This window comes from Thalassophryne amazonica, chromosome 23 (genome assembly GCF_902500255.1).
Source record: "Thalassophryne amazonica chromosome 23, fThaAma1.1, whole genome shotgun sequence".
In the NCBI taxonomy this organism is placed as follows: Eukaryota; Metazoa; Chordata; class Actinopteri; order Batrachoidiformes; family Batrachoididae; genus Thalassophryne; species Thalassophryne amazonica.
The window spans coordinates 20394335-20412611 of record NC_047125.1 but is presented as its reverse complement, the minus strand read 5'-3'; the positions used below and the strand labels follow the sequence as shown (position 1 = coordinate 20412611).

General features: G+C 41.6%; 1 protein-coding gene across 3 annotated transcripts in view; it reads left to right on the top strand.

Annotated features, from left to right (window-relative positions):
* Window positions 1–18277, top strand: part of pcxb (pyruvate carboxylase b) — a 501867-nt gene that overhangs the window by 241630 nt on the left and 241960 nt on the right. For all 3 annotated transcript variants that reach the window (XM_034164611.1, XM_034164610.1, XM_034164612.1), the window contains one exon: window positions 10178–10360. In XM_034164611.1, coding sequence (XP_034020502.1) covers window positions 10178–10360 — 183 coding nt within the window. The remainder of the gene's footprint in view (window positions 1–10177; window positions 10361–18277) is intronic.

Genomic DNA, 18277 nt, shown 5'->3' with positions numbered 1-18277 from the left:
AAGTGTTTATGATCCTGTGTAGCTGATACTGGACCCAAGGTGGTACCCAAGATGCACTCATGCAGACAGCATTATCGGCTTCTCATGCTTAATAAAAACTGTGGGCTGTAACTATGCAAAATCAGAGCGGTGCAATGCTGAACGTAAAAGCTCGTGACTAATGAAAACATGAATTTGGTCGGATTAACTTTGAGATACATCAGTTGCTAAACTAGTGTGTCTACTGCTTGTAATCCAGCAGATAACAGATCACAGTGGAGCTTGCTTTTTTTGGAAAAAAAAATTAAACAAAATCGCAGTACTGGCTTGTTGTAGTGAGGCCTTATTCATGAACCTTACCATACTGCCAGCAACTGAACAATACAGAAGGGCCTTTGAGCTTGTTAGTGATTATTTGTCTTCCGCTTGTCGGAGATAAAACTTGTAGGCTGGTGCTCAGGATGTTGTTTAAAAATAGTCCAGCCATTGACCTGTCTGAAAGTATTGACTTACCGTAGCCAGAAAGCTAAGAGCAGCATCAATTTGTGTTTTACCGTAAACTCTGTGAGGACACAGCACTTTGACATAAAACAACAGTCTTCAGGTAAAGCCTGGGCAGTTGTTGGAAGCCACTCACTCACTTTTTTTATCAGCGAATGCCTCCATCCTGCCTGTGGATGGCCTGCAGTGTGAACGAGTGACAGAACAACAAAACACCCCCTGTTCACAGAAAGGAAAGATTTAATGGATAGAAAGAAAATAAATGAGACTTGAGATTTTCCCAGAGGTATCTGTGCCAAGACAGCGAGTAGCTGCCTTATCACAACACCCCAGAAGCCCTTGAGGATAAAACTGATCAATTGTAAGTAGGTAAAATGGTAAAATATGGCTCGGCAAAAGTAAGGTGTTGACACATTGTAAGTTATTTACTCCTCAATGTTTAAACAACTGTCTTTACAGTTGTTCACTACACTGTCTTGTCGAGATCCTAGATGTAAAAAAAAAAACTGCATTCTTGTATTAAACCGTTGCCCGCTGTCGAAATGAACAAATCTGTTCTCATAAAGCTGGTCAACTCAACCAACTCATGTATCCAGAACATAAAAGAATCTGATGTTAAGGTCCTTTAAAGTTCTGGGCTCAGTGTCTACTGGTCTGGCCTCTACTGGTGGTTGGCTCTCACTGCGGTATTGTATCACTTCCTGTTCCGGAGCACAGCGGTGTTTTGCTGTATCTGTTAGCTGTTTAATCTGTGCAGTTAGATTGATCTAGTTAACTAGATAACGATTTGTTTCATAGTGTAATCTTCACGTGCCTTAACTAAAGCACTCCCTCTGCCGAATCACCTCTAAATTATTTACACATTATTCACTTTGTGTGTTTTTAGGAATCCGCTAGCTTAGCGCAGCTACTAGCTCTTAGCCGGTTTAGCATGGCGGCTTGCGGCTTCTCTTGTCTCTCCCGCACTTTTCTGCTCTGGGTCTGAAATGTTTAGTTATTCCTCAGCCTCCTTTAGCAGTAACGGTACTTATAATAAGTGTAGCTTATTCGTAGATTTGGAGGCCAGGCTGGGCGAATTGGAGACTTGGCTCCGCACCTTGGAAAATCCTACAGCTAGCCAGGCCCCTGTAGTTGGTGCGGACCAAGGTAGCTTAGCCGCCGTTAGTTACCCTCGAGCGGATCCCGAGCAGCCGGGAAACCAGGCCGACTGGGTGACTGTGAGGAGGAAGCGTAGTCCTAAACAGAAGCCCCGTGTACACCGCCAACCCATTCACATTTCTAACCATTTTTCCCCACTCGGCGACACACCCGCTGAGGAACAAACTCTGGTTATTGGCGACTCTGTTTTGAGAAATGTGAAGTTAGCAACACCAGCAACCATAGTCAGTTGTCTTCCAGGGGCCAGAGTAGTCGACATTGAAGGAAATTTGAAACTGCTGGCTAAGGCTAAGCGTAAATTTGGTAAGCTTGTAATTCACGTCAGCAGTAATGACACCCGGTTACGCCAATCGGAGGTCACTAAAATTAACATTGAATCGGTGTGTAACTTTGCAAAAACAATGTTGGACTCTGTAGTTTTCTCTGGGCCCCTCCCCAATCGGACTGGGAGTGACATGGCTGCCTGAGTGGTGTCCAAAAAATGAGGTGGGCTTTATAGATAATTGGCAAAGCTTCTGGGGAAAACCTGGTCTTGTTAGGAGAGACGGCATCCATCCCACTTTGGATGGAGCAGCTCTCATTTCTAGAAATCTGGCCAATTTTCTTAAATCCTCCAAACCGTGACTATCCAGGGTTGGGACCAGGAAGCAGAGTTGTAGTCTTACACACCTCTCTGCAGCTTCTCTCCCCCTGCCATCCCCTCATTACCCCATCCCCGTAGAGACGGTGCCTGCTCCCAGACCACCAATAACCAGCAAAAATCTATTTAAGCATAAAAATTCAAAAAGAAAATATAATATAGCACCTTCAACTGCACCACAGACTAAAACAGTTAAATGTGGTCTATTAAACATTAGGTCTCTCTCTTCTAAGTCCCTGTTGGTAAATGATATAATAATTGATCAACATATTGATTTATTTTGCCTTACAGAAACCTGGTTACAGCAGGATGAACATGTTAGTTTAAATGAGTCAACACCCCCGAGTCACACTAACTGCCAGAACGCTCATAGCACGGGCCGAGGCGGAGGATTAGCAGCAATCTTCCACTCCAGCTTATTAATTAATCAAAAACCCAGACAGAGCTTTAATTCATTTGAAAGCTTGACTCTTAGTCTTGTCCATCCAAATTGGAAGTCCCAAAAACCAGTTTTATTTGTTGTTATCTATCATCCTCCTGGTCGTTACTGTGAGTTTCTCTGTGAATTTTCAGACCTTTTGTCTGACTTAGTGCTTAGCTCAGATAAGATAATTATAGTGGGCGATTTTAACATCCACACAGATGCTGAGAATGACAGCCTCAACACTGCATTTAATCTATTGTTAGACTCGATTGGCTTTGCTCAAAATGTAAATGAATCCACCCACCACTTTAATCATACCTTAGATCTTGTTCTGACTTATGGTATGGAAATTGAAGACTTAACAGTATTCCCTGAAAACCCCCTTCTGTCTGATCATTTCTTAATAACATTTACATTTACTCTGATGGACTACCCAGCAGTGGGGAATAAGTTTCATTACAGTAGAAGTCTTTCAGAAAGCGCTGTAACTAGGTTTAAGGATATGATTCCTTCTTTATGTTCTCCATTGCCATATACCAAAACAGGGCAGAGTAGCTACCTAAACTCTGTGAGTGAGATAGATTATCTCGTCAATAGTTTTATATCCTCATTGAGGACAACTTTGGATGCTGTAGCTCCTCTGAAAAAGAGAGCCTTAAATCAGAAGTGCCTGACTCCGTGGTATAACTCTCAAACTCGCAGCTTAAAGCAGATAACCCGTAAGTTGGAGAGGAAATGGTGTCTCACTAATTTAGAAGATCTTCACTTAGCCTGGAAAAAGAGTCTGTTGCTCTATAAAAAAGCCCTCCGTAAAGCTAGGACATCTTACTACTCATCACTAATTGAAGAAAATAAGAACAACCCCAGGTTTCTTTTCAGCACTGTAGCCAGGCTGACAAAGAGTCAGAGCTCTATTGAGCCGAGTATTCCTTTAACTTTAACTAGTAATGACTTCATGACTTTCTTTGCTAATAAAATTTTAACTATTAGAGAAAAAATTACTCATAACCATCTCAAAGACATATCGTTCTCTTTGGCTGCTTTCAGTGATGCTGGTATTTGGTTAGACTCTTTCTCTCTGATTGTTCTGTCTGAGTTATTTTCATTAGCTACTTCCTCCAAACCATCAACATGTCTGTTAGACCCAATTCCTACCAGGCTGCTCAAGGAAGCCCTACCATTAATTAATGCTTCGATCTTAAATATGATCACTCTATCTTTATTAGTTGGCTATGTACCACAGGCTTTTAAGGTGGCAGTAATTAAACCATTACTTAAAAAGCCATCGCTTGACCCAGCTATCTTAGCTAATTATAGGCCAATCTCCAACCTTCCTTTTCTCTCAAAAATTCTTGAAAGGGTAGTTGTAAAACAGCTAACTGATCATCTGCAGAGGAATGGTCTATTTGAAGAGTTTCAGTCAGGGTTTAGAATTCATCATAGTACTGAAACAGCATTAGTGAAGGTTACAAATGATCTTCTTATGGCCTCAAACAGTGGACTCATCTCTGTGCTTGTTCTGTTAGACCTCAGTGCTGCTTTTGATACTGTTGACCATAAAATTTTATTACAGAGATTAGAGCATGCCATAGGTATTAAAGGCACTGTGCTGCGGTGGTTTGAATCATATTTATCTAATAGATTACAATTTGTTCATGTAAATGGGGAATCTTCTTCACAGACTAAGGTTAAATATGGAGTTCCACAAGGTTCTGTGCTAGGACCAATTTTATTCACTTTATACATGTTTCCCTTAGGCAGTATTATTAGACAGCATTGCTTAAATTTTCATTGTTACGCAGATGATACCCAGCTTTATCTATCCATGAAGCCAGAGGACACACACCAATTAGCTAAACTGCAGGATTGTCTTACAGACATAAAGACATGGATGACCTCTAATTTCCTGCTTTTAAACTCAGATAAAACTGAAGTTATTGTACGTGGCACCACAAATCTTAGAAACATGGTGTCTAACCAGATCCTTACTCTGGATGGCATTACCCTGACCTCCAGTAATACTGTGAGAAATCTTGGAGTCATTTTTGATCAGGATATGTCATTCAATGCGCATATTAAACAAATATGTAGGACTGCTTTTTTGCATTTGCGCAATATCTCTAAAATTAGAAAGGTCTTGTCTCAGAGTGATGCTGAAAAACTAATTCATGCATTTATTTCCTCTAGGCTGGACTACTGTAATTCATTATTATCAGGTTGTCCTGAAAGTTCCCTGAAAAGCCTTCAGTTAATTCAAAATGCTGCAGCTAGAGTACTGACAGGGACTAGAAGGAGAGAGCATATCTCACCCATATTGGCCTCTCTTCATTGGCTTCCTGTTCATTGTAGAATAGAATTTAAATTTCTTCTTCTTACTTATAAGGTTTTGAATAATCAGGTCCCATCTTATCTTAGGGACCTCACAGTACCATATCACGCCAATAGAGTGCTTCGCTCTCAGACTGCAGGCTTACTTGTAGTTCCTAGGGTTTGTAAGAGTAGAATGGGAAGCAGAGCCTTCAGCTTTCAGGCTCCTCTCCTGTGGAACCAGCTCCCAATTCAGATCAGGGAGACAGACACCCTCTCTACTTTTAAGATTAGGCTTAAAACTTTCCTTTTTGCTAAAGCTTATACACTCAACAAAAATATAAACGCAACACTTTTGGTTTTGCTCCCATTTTGTATGAGATGAACTCAAAGATCTAAAACTTTTTCCACATACACAATATCACCATTTCCCTCAAATATTGTTCACAAACCAGTCTAAATCTGTGATAGTGAGCACTTCTCCTTTACTGAGATAATCCATCCCACCTCACACGTGTGCCATACCAAGATGCTGATTAGACACCATGATTAGTGCACAGGTGTGCCTTAGACTGTCCACAATAAAAGGCCACTCTGAAAGGTGCAGTTTTGTTTTATTGGGGGGGATACCAGTCAGTATCTGGTGTGACCACCATTTGCCTCATGCAGTGCAACACATCTCCTTCGCATAGAGTTGATCAGGTTGTCAATTGTGGCCTGTGGAATGTTGGTCCACTCCTCTTCAATGGCTGTGCGAAGTTGCTGGATATTGGCAGGAACTGGTACACGCTGTCGTATACGCCGGTCCAGAGCATCCCAAACATGCTCAATGGGTGACATGTCCGGTGAGTATGCCGGCCATGCAAGAACTGGGACATTTTCAGCTTCCAAGAATTGTGTACAGATCCTTGCAACATGGGGCCGTGCATTATCCTGCTGCAACATGAGGTGATGTTCTTGGATGTATGGCACAACAATGGGCCTCAGGATCTTGTCACGGTATCTCTGTGCATTCAAAATGCCATCAATAAAATGCACCTGTGTTCTTCGTCCATAACAGACGCCTGCCCATACCATAACCCCACCGCCACCATGGGCCACTCGATCCACAACATTGACATCAGAAAACCAGTCACCCACACGACGCCACACACGCTGTCTGCCATCTGCCCTGGACAGTGTGAACCGGGATTCATCCGTGAAGAGAACACCTCTCCAATGTGCCAAACGCCAGCGAATGTGAGCATTTGCCCACTCAAGTCGGTTACGACGACGAACTGCAGTCAGGTCGAGACCCCGATGAGGACGACGAGCATGCAGATGAGCTTCCCTGAGGCGGTTTCTGACAGTTTGTGCAGAAATTCTTTGGTTATGCAAACCGGTTGTTTCAGCAGCTGTCCGAGTGGCTGGTCTCAGACGATCTTGGAGGTGAACATGCTGGATGTGGAGGTCCTGGGCTGGTGTGGTTACACGTGGTCTGCGGTTGTGAGGCTGGTTGGATGTACTGCCAAATTCTCTGAAATGCCTTTGGAGACGGCTTATGGTAGAGAAATGAACATTCAATACACAAGCAACAGCTCTGGTTGACATTCCTGCTGTCAGCATGCCAATTGCACGCGCCCTCAAATCTTGCGACATCTGTGGCATTGTGCTGTGTGATAAAACTGCACCTTTCAGAGTGGCCTTTTATTGTGGGCAGTCTAAGGCACACCTGTGCACTAATCATGGTGTCTAATCAGCATCTTGATATGGCACACCTGTGAGGTGGGATGGATTGTCTCAGCAAAGGAGAAGTGCTCACTGTCACCGATTTAGACTGGTTTGTGAACAATATTTGAGGGAAATGGTGATATTGTGTATGTGGAAAAAGTTTTAGATCTTTGAGTTCATCTCATACAAAATGGGAGCAAAACCAAAAGTGTTGCGTTTATATTTTTGTTGAGTGTAGTTAGGGCTGGATCAGGTGACCATGAACCATCCCTTAGTTATGCTGCTATAGACTTAGACTGCTGGGGGGTTCCCATGATGCACTGAGTGTTTCTTTCTCTTTTTGCTCTGTATGCACCACTCTGCATTTAATCATTAGTGATTGATCTCTGCTCCCCTCCACAGCATGTGTTTTTCCTGGTTCTCTCCCTCAGCCCCAACCAGTCCCAGCAGAAGACTGCCCCTCCCTGAGCCTGGTTCTGCTGGAGGTTTCTTCCTGTTAAAAGGGAGTTTTTCCTTCCCACTGGCGCCAAGTGGTTGCTCACAGGGGGTCGTTTTGACCGTTGGGGTTTTTCCGTAATTATTGTATGGCCTTGCCTTACAATATAAAGCGCCTTGGGGCAACTGTTTGTTGTGATTTGGTGCTATATAAATAAAATTGATTTGATTTGATTTAAACTCAGATAAAACTGAAGTTATTGTACTTGGCCCCACAAATCTTAGAAACATGGTGTCTAACCAGATCCTTACTCTGGATGGCATTACCCTGACCTCTAGTAATACTGTGAGAAATCTTGGAGTCATTTTTGATCAGGATATGTCATTCAATGCGCATATTAAACAAATATGTACGACTGCTTTTTTGCATTTGCGCAATATCTCTAAAATTAGAAAGGTCTTGTCTCAGAGTGATGCTGAAAAACTAATTCATGCATTTATTTCCTCTAGGCTGGACTATTGTAATTCATCAGGTTGTCCTAAAAGTCCCCTGAAAAGCCTTCAGTTAATTCAAAATGCTGCAGCTAGAGTACTGACAGGGACTAGAAAGAGAGAGCATATTTCACCCATATTGGCTTCTCTTAATTGGCTTCCTGTTAATTCTAGAATAGAATTTAAAATTCTTCTTCTTACTTATAAGGTTTTGAATAATCAGGTCCCATCTTATCTTAGGGACCTCATAGTACCATATCACCCCAATAGAGCGCTTCGCTCTCAGACTGCAGGCTTAATTGTAGTTTCTAGGGTTTGTAAGAGTAGAATGGGAGGCAGAGCCTTCAGCTTTCAGGCTCCTCTCCTGTGGAACCAGCTCCCAATTCGGATCAGGGAGACAGACACCCTCTCTACTTTTAAGATTAGGCTTAAAACTTTCCTTTTTGCTAAAGCTTATAGTTAGGGCTGGATCAGGTGACCCTGAACCATCCCTTAGTTATGCTGCTATAGACTTAGACTGCTGGGGGGTTCCCATGTTGCACTGTTTCTTTCTCTTTTTGCTCTGTATGCACCACTCTGCATTTAATCATTAGTGATTGATCTCTGCTCCCCTCCACAGCATGTCTTTTTCCTGGTTCTCTCCCTCAGCCCCAACCAGTCCCAGCAGAAGACTGCCCCTCCCTGAGCCTGGTTCTGCTGGAGGTTTCTTCCTGTTAAAAGGGAGTTTTTCCTTCCCACTGGCGCCAAGTGCTTGCTCACAGGGGGTCGTTTTGACCGTTGGGGTTTTTCCGTAATTACTGTATGGCTTTGCCTTACAATATAAAGCGCCTTGGGGCAACTGTTTGTTGTGATTTGGCGCTATATAAATAAAATTGATTTGATTTGAATGTCGAGAGTATCACAACTACCTCAACACTCATCAGGCAAAACATCCGTATTGTATATTTAATAATTTAAAGAAAAAGTCACCCGAAACGAGAGATGTGAAAGTGGATGCAGTAACAGACTGGACGTCAACGCCCTGGGCTCCTGCTGCCGTTCCGTTTTTGTATAATAGTGGTGTATATTCACGTTGTTTGTTTTCCCATTAACACAGATACAATCGCAGCAGAGCATAACGTTGATTTGACAGCAGCTTGGTTTTGAGTCTGTGCACGTTGACTTTGGCTGTGGCAGCTTAAACCATTTATAGAGACATTTGTCATCATATAGCAGCGTTGTGCCACATCCCCCCCACCCCCAACATGTTATGCAAAGAGGATTACATTTTTGAAAATTTTGAGGCGATGGAGATTAACAGAATTGTCTTGAAGAGTGGGGCCAAAATCATTGTGGACAAAATGGTGAGTTATGAAAAACAAAAGGATAATGGAAAAAATATTGAGCAGATCTGCTCAACTGCAGCATCTGAAACATTATCAGCAAAACATTGCCATAGTTACAGTTTGCACTTGTTCTTTACGTCCTCCAGGGACTCCATATGTCCTAGAATTGGACAGTCTTCACTTTCCCCGTCTGCTGTCTTCTCAAGTGTTTTTGGAACGGCGTACGCTTTCTCGCGTTTATTTGATATCTTATTCATTTTTACTGTTCTGACATGTGGTTCCTGTCTTCTTCCAAGTGCAGGTTAATTTATGCTTCCATTTTTGGCAGCAAACAGATGTGCTGCTTTGCATTTTCGTCATTCGCAACACAAATCATTGCTGTTCAAGTACATAACAAACATAGCTGAGTTAGTGTAACGAGAGCTGCACAAAGAGAAGTCTTTAACTGATATAAGTGTCGTAATGAGCGTAAGATGTATCCATCTCCCATCTACGTTTGGTGGGTGACACATCTGTTACTTTCATATTCCTCTTTCATCTGCTGAAGTGTTTGTTCCTGCATTAACAAGGGATCTTCCACGCACTAATTAGCCCAGAAAATAAGATGTACCACACATGGAGATTAATTCAGGTACATAAATGAAAATACAGAGAAAAGGACTCACCATAAACAAAATCTGGTGTTCAAAACATTTCTGGAACAAACAGATTAGTGCTCAACCGATACACGTTTTTTCAGGGCTGATACTGATTGCAGGACGCCGATAACAGATATTTGATACTGATATTTATCTGCAGTTGAAAAGAAAAGTCTGAAAATGGTGTTAAAACTTAGAATAATGCAAACTCTTAACAGAAAACATTCAAACAAATAATGAAAAAAAAGTGTGACTTAGTCAGAAAATTTCAGCGAATGAAGTTCAGAATGTATTTAGTGACTTGGAAATGTTCACGTATCCATCCTGTAACTTGTCCAAAGAAAGCCTCATGTAAAACTGATGATTTGTATTAAAAATAATGCTGACATTTACGTTGCCCAATTACGTGTGGGTTCTTAACATTAAGGCTGAAAATTTACACGACAAGCAAATTGACTGTTTGATTTGCGTACAAGTAAAATTACAAAATTTGTCACTGCCTCAAAGCTTGAATGTATCTCTTCTCATCTTTGGACATGTTGAGACCGTCACCTTTGTTTGTTTTCAGGTCTTCCGAAGCGGTGAAGGCATGGGCATCCGCCTGGACAGTGCCTCGGCCTTCCAGGGCGCCGTCATTTCACCCCACTATGACTCCCTGCTGGTCAAAGTCATCGCCAGCGGGAAAGATTTGCGAACGGCAGCTTTGAAGATGAGTCGCGCCCTGGCTGAGTTCAGAATACGGGGGGTCAAGGTAGGACAATTGACTGTGTGCGTGCGTTTGTGAGTGTGCTGGTGCTTTTGTTGAGGCATCAGAATATCAGAAGCAGTTTTGTGCTTTATCTCTTTTGGATGAAGGTTGGGCCACATCATGTTTCCTGCACCAATAGAGTGTATGAAAAATGTATTTTGCACAATTGATAAGAAATTACTCTATGTGCAGAGAAACTACTCTTTTTAAAGAATAGTCAGTTGGGCCTTGAGCAGTGTGTGCTTTTCTTGTGAAGTGCCAGATTAAAGACCAGAATCTGGTGTGGAAAATTGCTGTTTTATTTTGACAGTGAGTTAGTTATTGTGTTGTGGAAGGATGAGTAGCTTAGTCAGGCTGAAAACTTAAAACATGCTTTTAGTCTGATGATTTTTGTTTTTTCATTCACTCATTTTTTTTTTTTCTTTCTTTCCTCTCGCAATTTCCACATTTGCATTTTGATAATCCAGAGTTCCTCACATTTTGTTCCTTGTTTCTGCTTTGTGTTTTGAACATGCTTTTGAGGCACTGCTTGGCTGTTTCTGGGCAGGTTGGGGGAATGAATGCCAAACCAAGGTTTGAGATTATTTAGTGCTGTATTACTGCTGTGGTTACGTTTGGATTTTTGGCTGTTTTCTGCTGTGTTTTTGCATTAAAGCAAATATTAACGATACATTATCACATTCTGTGTTTCCATTTTAAACCTACGCTTTAATGTCTGTACCCCACTGTGGAAGCTGAACCGTTTCTCTTCCTCCACTCGGTCTCCACACAGACCCAAACCCTAACCCATCCATGGCGATGGAAGAAAAGGAGTGTAAAAACCTGGTACAAAGTAGTTATTTAAGTTGATTTTTTTCTAATAGTTATTAGTTTTTGCTGTTTTATGTACTGTTGTGCATCTCTATGCACAGTGTTAGCTCGCTTTGGATTTGCCATGTGATGCAGTAATTGGAATACAGGTGAGCCTCATTAATGATTAGTGATTAACAATTCAGCTTTACTCGCGGTTGATTTGTGGACCCTGAAAATTTAGACTACTGTATAAAAGTCAATTTTGATTTGATCATTTGTGAGAGGGGCCGGTGCAAGTATAAATACGAGCCCACCACAGGTGCGAGGGTTGTGTGCATGCCTTGGGCGCGAGGGGCGGCTGTGAGTATAAATGCACGCCTGCCACAAGCTCGAGGGGTAGGTGCATGTATAAATTCCGGACCAATCTGAACTGGCAGGAAGTATCTAAAGAGGAATGTCGCATCCAGGGCGGCAATTGTTAGGTCGAGTTGTTAGGGCGAGTCGTCTTGTGACCGAAGGGTCGGCAGCGGTTCGAATCTGGCTCCCAACCAGTGAAAGATTTGCATATTGCCGTTGTGTCCACGGAAAAGACCTGTATAGGACACCATGGTTTATTTGTGGAATTGTTCTTTGTGATCCATTTCCTTTGCACCACATCTTGGGCAAATGTAGTGAGGATGAATGTCAAGTGTGAGTTTAAACCTATTTAGATGAAATATATCGTTGTTTGTCACATTTTGTTCTGCAGGCAGGTTTTCAGTCAGCACAGTTAAACGGCTTGGTCCGGCTGAGAATGAAGTGATTACTACAACTGGCAGAATATGAAATTTCTGCCTGCTCACTCATAGTAATTTGTCTGTTTTGAATTAGCCGTGATGAGGTGAAATTGCAAGTCAAATTGATCTTAACTGTAATTTCTTATTTGACTTAAAGTGCACATTACAGTTTGTCAGCACAGATTAAATAATCCTCCCTCAGGACAGAGTGAGAAAATGTTTGATGTTATACAAGACCTGATGGATGCATGGACACGGGCCTTGTCCTCGCTGCAGTTGTTTATGCAAACAGACTCCAACAGGAAGTGGAGATAAAGTATGTCTCCTATTGCTTGACACCACAGTTAGCACTATCCCCTCACAGCAAGATGGTTTTGGATTTGTTTCCATTCATGCTTGGCTTCAGCTACCATTGACCAAGGCATTGTCTCCAGCCTTGGAGTTGGTCCCCTGGTGCCACTTCTAGTGGTTAGATTATGTCTAACTGTAGTTAGAATGCCTTTAATGCAGAGGACTGATGCCATTGATGACAATATAAAATCTCTTCTCTTCTCACAGTTGGCTGCCGTTAATTTTGAACAGCAGCTGTTTAAGATCAGAAGACCTTTTTTTAAGGATAAACAGCCACGCAAGCTCCCGCAGTCAGCTTTCATACCTCTGCCAGTCAGACTGAAAGCGAGTTACTTTCTGTTCTGCAGCACACAGCTTTCACACCTTATTGACACAAACCCAGAATGGCACATTGATCCAAAGAATGCAACATACCTGATAGCTGAGGATCTTCGGGAGACGTTTGGTAGCAGACAGAATCCACAGAAGCTGAAAATGCGAGCAAAACGTCCACTTTTTTTTCCTTTCATCCTGACATCAGTGACGTTTGAATTTGCTGGTTGTTTACACGGGGCTGTTGAGGTTTGAGAATCCCAGTTAACAAAACAACAACAACATAATCCAAGTGATTGTGCCCTTGCTGAGAACTAACTTGGCAGCTGCTTAGTTTGACCTGGTCAGAGAAGGGCAACAATACTTTCTTGCGCTTTTTCAGTGTACATTAAATAGTTGTATGAGTGTTTAAGGGTCAAGGAGGGGTCATGGAGAAAAGTGTCTTTGGTGCATTTGTTGCAGTGGAAAGATTCACTGAACTTGACTTCACAGTTGATGGTGTGATCTTTGTGCAATCATTGACTTGGTTACAGCTTTTTGAGAAACTTGTCCAGGTTGACCCAGATTAATACAAAGACCCAGGATTTAAAGACTTCCTAGACTCCGAAGTCAGCAGTTTGTGGTGAGAATGTGTGATCCCAGTATAGTGGCACAGATAACAGTAACAATTGTTCATTTCTGGAAACAAGCACCAAAATTCGCACACATACTCCTTTGACATTGCTATTTTGAAAGCACAGATTGGCCATTTGAATATTCAGTTGGCAGCCAAGTAGGGGTCAATTGAAGAATTACACAGGGGTCAAAATTAAAAGATACTCCAATCATATTGAAAACTACAGCACATTATTTGTTGATCACAAAGATTTCCAAAACGGTATAGTTTGGATTATCTGTGACTGAATGTTATGGACTAAAAACAGCAAGAACGGTAACAACCAGTGCTTAATTTGTAAAGTGGGAGGTCCCGGAGTGCAGAGGATGGGTGGCTCCGGTGCAGAAAAACAAGAAGGGCGGGGGGAGGGGGGCTTGCGAACAATGCTGTGCGCCACACTTAAAATAAACTGCACACCCACACAAACACGCACACACACCTTCACAAATGACACTAACACCCTGCCTTTTCCTCAAAAATTACTACATTTATGTTTGCTGTCTGTCTCTGTACTTTTCTGTCACTTTTGCGCTCTTTTTCATACTTTTCCCTCGTTTCAAAAGTCACCGAACGCACTTTACCGTAATATATGCAACATATAGCATACGGTTGGAAAGCACGGGTTCTTGGCTTGCTGTCAGTGTTGAAATTTTTCAGAGTGAGGGCTTACATGAGAACTTACGGTAATAAGAATCAGCGGCGCACTAGTGTGAAACTTCCGTGTTTTTCCTCTGCGTTATGACATCACAGGCTTACGTTTACCGTAATACACCATATATCATTGGAAAGCCCTTGGTGTTAGCTTAACAATGCACTTTGATACATATGGAAAATATGGTGTGGGCGCCATCGCCGTAGATAAAGGGATAAATAGCTGGCGGAGCCAACGTCAGAGGTTCCGGAGCGCGCGTCCGAGGTTCCCGGAGCGCGCGTCCGAGGTTCCGGAGCGCGCGTCCGAGGTTCCCGGAGCGCGCGTCCGAGGTTCCCGGAGCGCGCGTCCGAGGTTCCCGGAGCGCGCTCCGGCTTGCTCCCCCTCAAATTAAGCCCTGGTAACAGGTCATTTTCAGTTTGTACACGGGTCAAAAGTTAAAGTTGCTCCAATTTTGTTAATAAGTGATGCAAATTATTAGTTGAGTTAATCTAATTTTAAAAAGGAATAGTTTGCACCATGTGTCATGCTTATGTTACGAGGTAGCATATGTCACATGTCATAGAATCCAATGGATGTTGGCATTGTTTGGCCTTTACTTTTCAAGATGAAACATTCAACACAAAACAAACAAAATTTATTAATCCTATTAGCTCAGCCACTAATTTGCATAATTTTTTACCAAAACTGGAGCAACTTTACCTTTTGACCCCTGTACAGACTGAAATGGACCCTTGTCACCATTCTTGCTGTTTTTACTCCATAACTCCATAACATTCAGTCACAGATAGTCCAAACTATACCTTTGTCCAATCTTTGTGATTGGACAAATAATGTGGTGTATTTTTCAATATGACTGGAGCATCTTTTAATTTTGACCCCCTGTGTAATTCTTCAATTGACCCCTACCTGGCTGCCTATTGAAAATTCAAGTAGACAATTGGTTTGTGTCAAGAGAGTAATGTTTCTGGAGTATTTGTGCTGAATTTGGTGTTTGTTTCACCATTTGAAAGATTCCTCTGTAAATATTCTGTTATCTGCCACACTAGTACTCCTGATGATACTGTAGCGTTTCAAAAACTGCAGGCTAACGTAAGATGACAACAGGATGTCTTTACTATTTACTTTCAGATGAAACCTTGAATATTTGGAACAACTGTCAGATGAGCAGTTACCTCATTAGACCCAAGTGATGCCTACTACATGCATCATGGAGAAATAGTTATGACATGATGGCACACATTCTACACCATATGCCTTTCCTGACACAACCCCACGTTATATGGTATATGGGTACGGGTGGTCTTGAACTGGGAACTGAGCAGCACATTAACAGGCAAGCACGCGAACTGCTTGGCCACTATGCTGCCCTTTAACCAGCCCACAGGTAATAGAACAAAATAAACATAAAGATTACTTTAAAAAAAAAATCCTGGCTATTACAGACAGTTTTCTTTAGATGAATCAGGGGATGGATACAAACATTTCCAAGACACCAAATATGCCATGGACTTGATTTACATCAGTCATTAAGGAATACAAACAGAATGGTACTGAATAGTAAATTTGTCTGGAGTCGGCAGTTCTCATAACCTGACATTGCAAGAAGGTCACGAGTAGCTGAAGCCACCAAAACACCCATGAGAGCTCTGAAAATGGAGGGACTGTGAAATGGCCATAATTCCTCAATAGTTAATGTGATATTTTTGTAAAACCCTTGGATTCAGGCTACACCACAGACACATCTTGATTGTTCTGTTTCAGCTCCATTATGTTGCTCCACAAAGGCACAATTTCAAGAACTGTCACTGTCCAAGGACCTACAGACCATGTATGTACTGTGTGATTCAAACATTGTTTGTTCTTCACTCCTCAAATCACTTGAAATGGAACGTTTGATCTTTCTTGTCACCTTCTCTTTTTGGAACAGTGTGTGCAATCATCCAGTGCCAGCCTGTAAGGGGAAAAATATGCATTATAGAGGCCACGGTAGCAGATATTCCCAGCCAAGATTTCCTATCCTACCTCGTAGTTAATTGCATCCACCTGGCATCCGCAGTTGAAATGTGCCACTGATTACAAGACTAAAGTGACAAACAGATGGGCTGTGGTGACTGAGGATGAGGATAGTCTATATTAGAATAAATGAAGGAAAAAAACTCATTGTTAACTGTGGGTGTCACGTTTGTCCTCCTTTGCTACTGAGTAGATATTACAAGCGTATTTATGATGCTTTGTGGCGTTACATGCTTCTTCAGTTGTCAGTCATGAGGAGGGGTTCTACAGTTTGACATTTGACCCCAATGGCAATGACATTAACCCAAATGAATGACCTCTGGCGAACCTTGGCAGGGCAATTTTGAATACACTGAAGTGCTGTAGAGCCCGATCACTAGGCATATTTGGGAGGCCGATATTATATTAAATGTTAAAAAAATATATGTTGGGGTATTTTTAACATATTATCAAGGTGTTTTTTTTTTAGATATGTTAAATAATGTTGCCGCAGTGTGACATCTGGTTTCCTCTTACATGTAAAATAGGGTTTCTGTTTGGCTGTGATTTATGAAACCCTGGTGCTAATCGCAGGTTCCTGGTGGCCAGTAGAGGTCGCTGTGGCTTGAACATTAACAGCCTTCATTTGGTTTTGGGGGTTTAAATAAATTTAAATTGTTCATTAACTGGGTTTTCAGGGGCTTTTGTGTCCAAGTTTGTGATAGAGCAGTTTGTGATAGTTGGAGGTGGCCAAGTGGTTAATGCGCTTGGTTTCAGTCTGGAAGGTTCCAGGTTCAAACCACACCCTTGCCACATTTCTCCATGTCATGTGGAGTTGCATCAGGAAGGGCATCCGGCGTAAATCTTGTACCAGATCAACATGCTCTGGCGACCCCAAGTAAAAACAAGGGAGCAACCGTAGGGACTTACTAGTTTGTGATCGAGCCTAGTTTGCAGGGCTGTGTTAACTGGTGGGATGGTTCAGTGTGTCCTACTGTGTGTACTTGGATTTGATTCTTAACAAAGTCTAGTTCTAACAAAGACTTAAGATTTTGGCTGCCGCATATCTTTGAGGCTGCTTTGTGTGTTTGGTGGCTCCTGTAATCACAGTTGCTGTAAAAGAGAAAAAAATATTGTTTTCCATTGTGACTCAAGCAAAAACTAGTATAAACCAGCTGACGTTTGAGTCACTGGGTTGGCATGTTGACATTTTGCAGCATGTTGATTTTCTCGGTTGTGTGGAATTATGTGTGACATTTCAGAAAACGCTATTTTTTTTGTTGTTGTTGTTCTTCTGTGTATGTCCATAGATTTGCATTTGTGTATGTTTGAAGGGGTTCAAAGACTGAGATGTGTGCGGTAATGCTAATGCATGAAGTATTATGCATCCAGCATCAAAAAGGAGAGGTAGTGAGTGACAGAGGAAGACACGTGTAATGGAGGTAGACGTGTCGCGGAGTGACAGCAGCGGAATGGTCAAGAATGGAGAAATGATCTGAAATGATGACATACTTTTGTCTGTAATGGCCAGCATACCTCTGGCTACTATATGTAGATTACTTTAAAAAGTGTTATTGACTATAAATGTTTTAAATTTTCATTAACTGTACAGAAACATTTATTGCACTCTGACCCAATAAGGTACACTAGCGTGTTGCCCCTAGGGATCTGTGGGCTCTAGATTGGGTAGTGTTTATAAAATAGGTAGCTGACATTTTTCAAGGGTGGTAATAAATTAGGCAAAGCTTATAGAATACGTTGGAATGGCATGTGAGCCCAGAATGTTTTTAGAAACTTAGACCTTGACATTTTGTAGAAGAGGAACACAATCCTTTTATTTCCTGTTAATTACGTAATTTTAATTACCGTCTTAATGGATTTATAAATTGTTTAGGTTGTTGTTATCATATGCACACTCATTATTATTATTATTATTACCATTATTATTATTATTATTATTATTTTATTTTCTTATTACTTCTATTTTGTCATTTGATTTTTAAATGGACTACAATAAGTGTTTTCACTTTCTTGTGTCATCCATGTATTTCTAACATATTTGCAATTATATTATGTATTTACACTCAACAAAAATATAAATGCAACACTTTTGGTTTTGCTCCCATTTTGTATGAGATGAACTCAAAGATCTAAAACTTTTTCCACATACACAATATCACCATTTCCCTCAAATATTGTTCACAAACCAGTCTAAATCTGTGATAGTGAGCGCTTCTCCTTTGCCGAGATAATCCATCCCACCTCACAGGTGTGCCATATCAAGATGCTGATTAGACACCATGATTAGTGCACAGGTGTGCCTTAGACTGCCCACAATAAAAGGCCACTCTGAAAGGTGCAGTTTTATCACACAGCACAATGCCACAGAT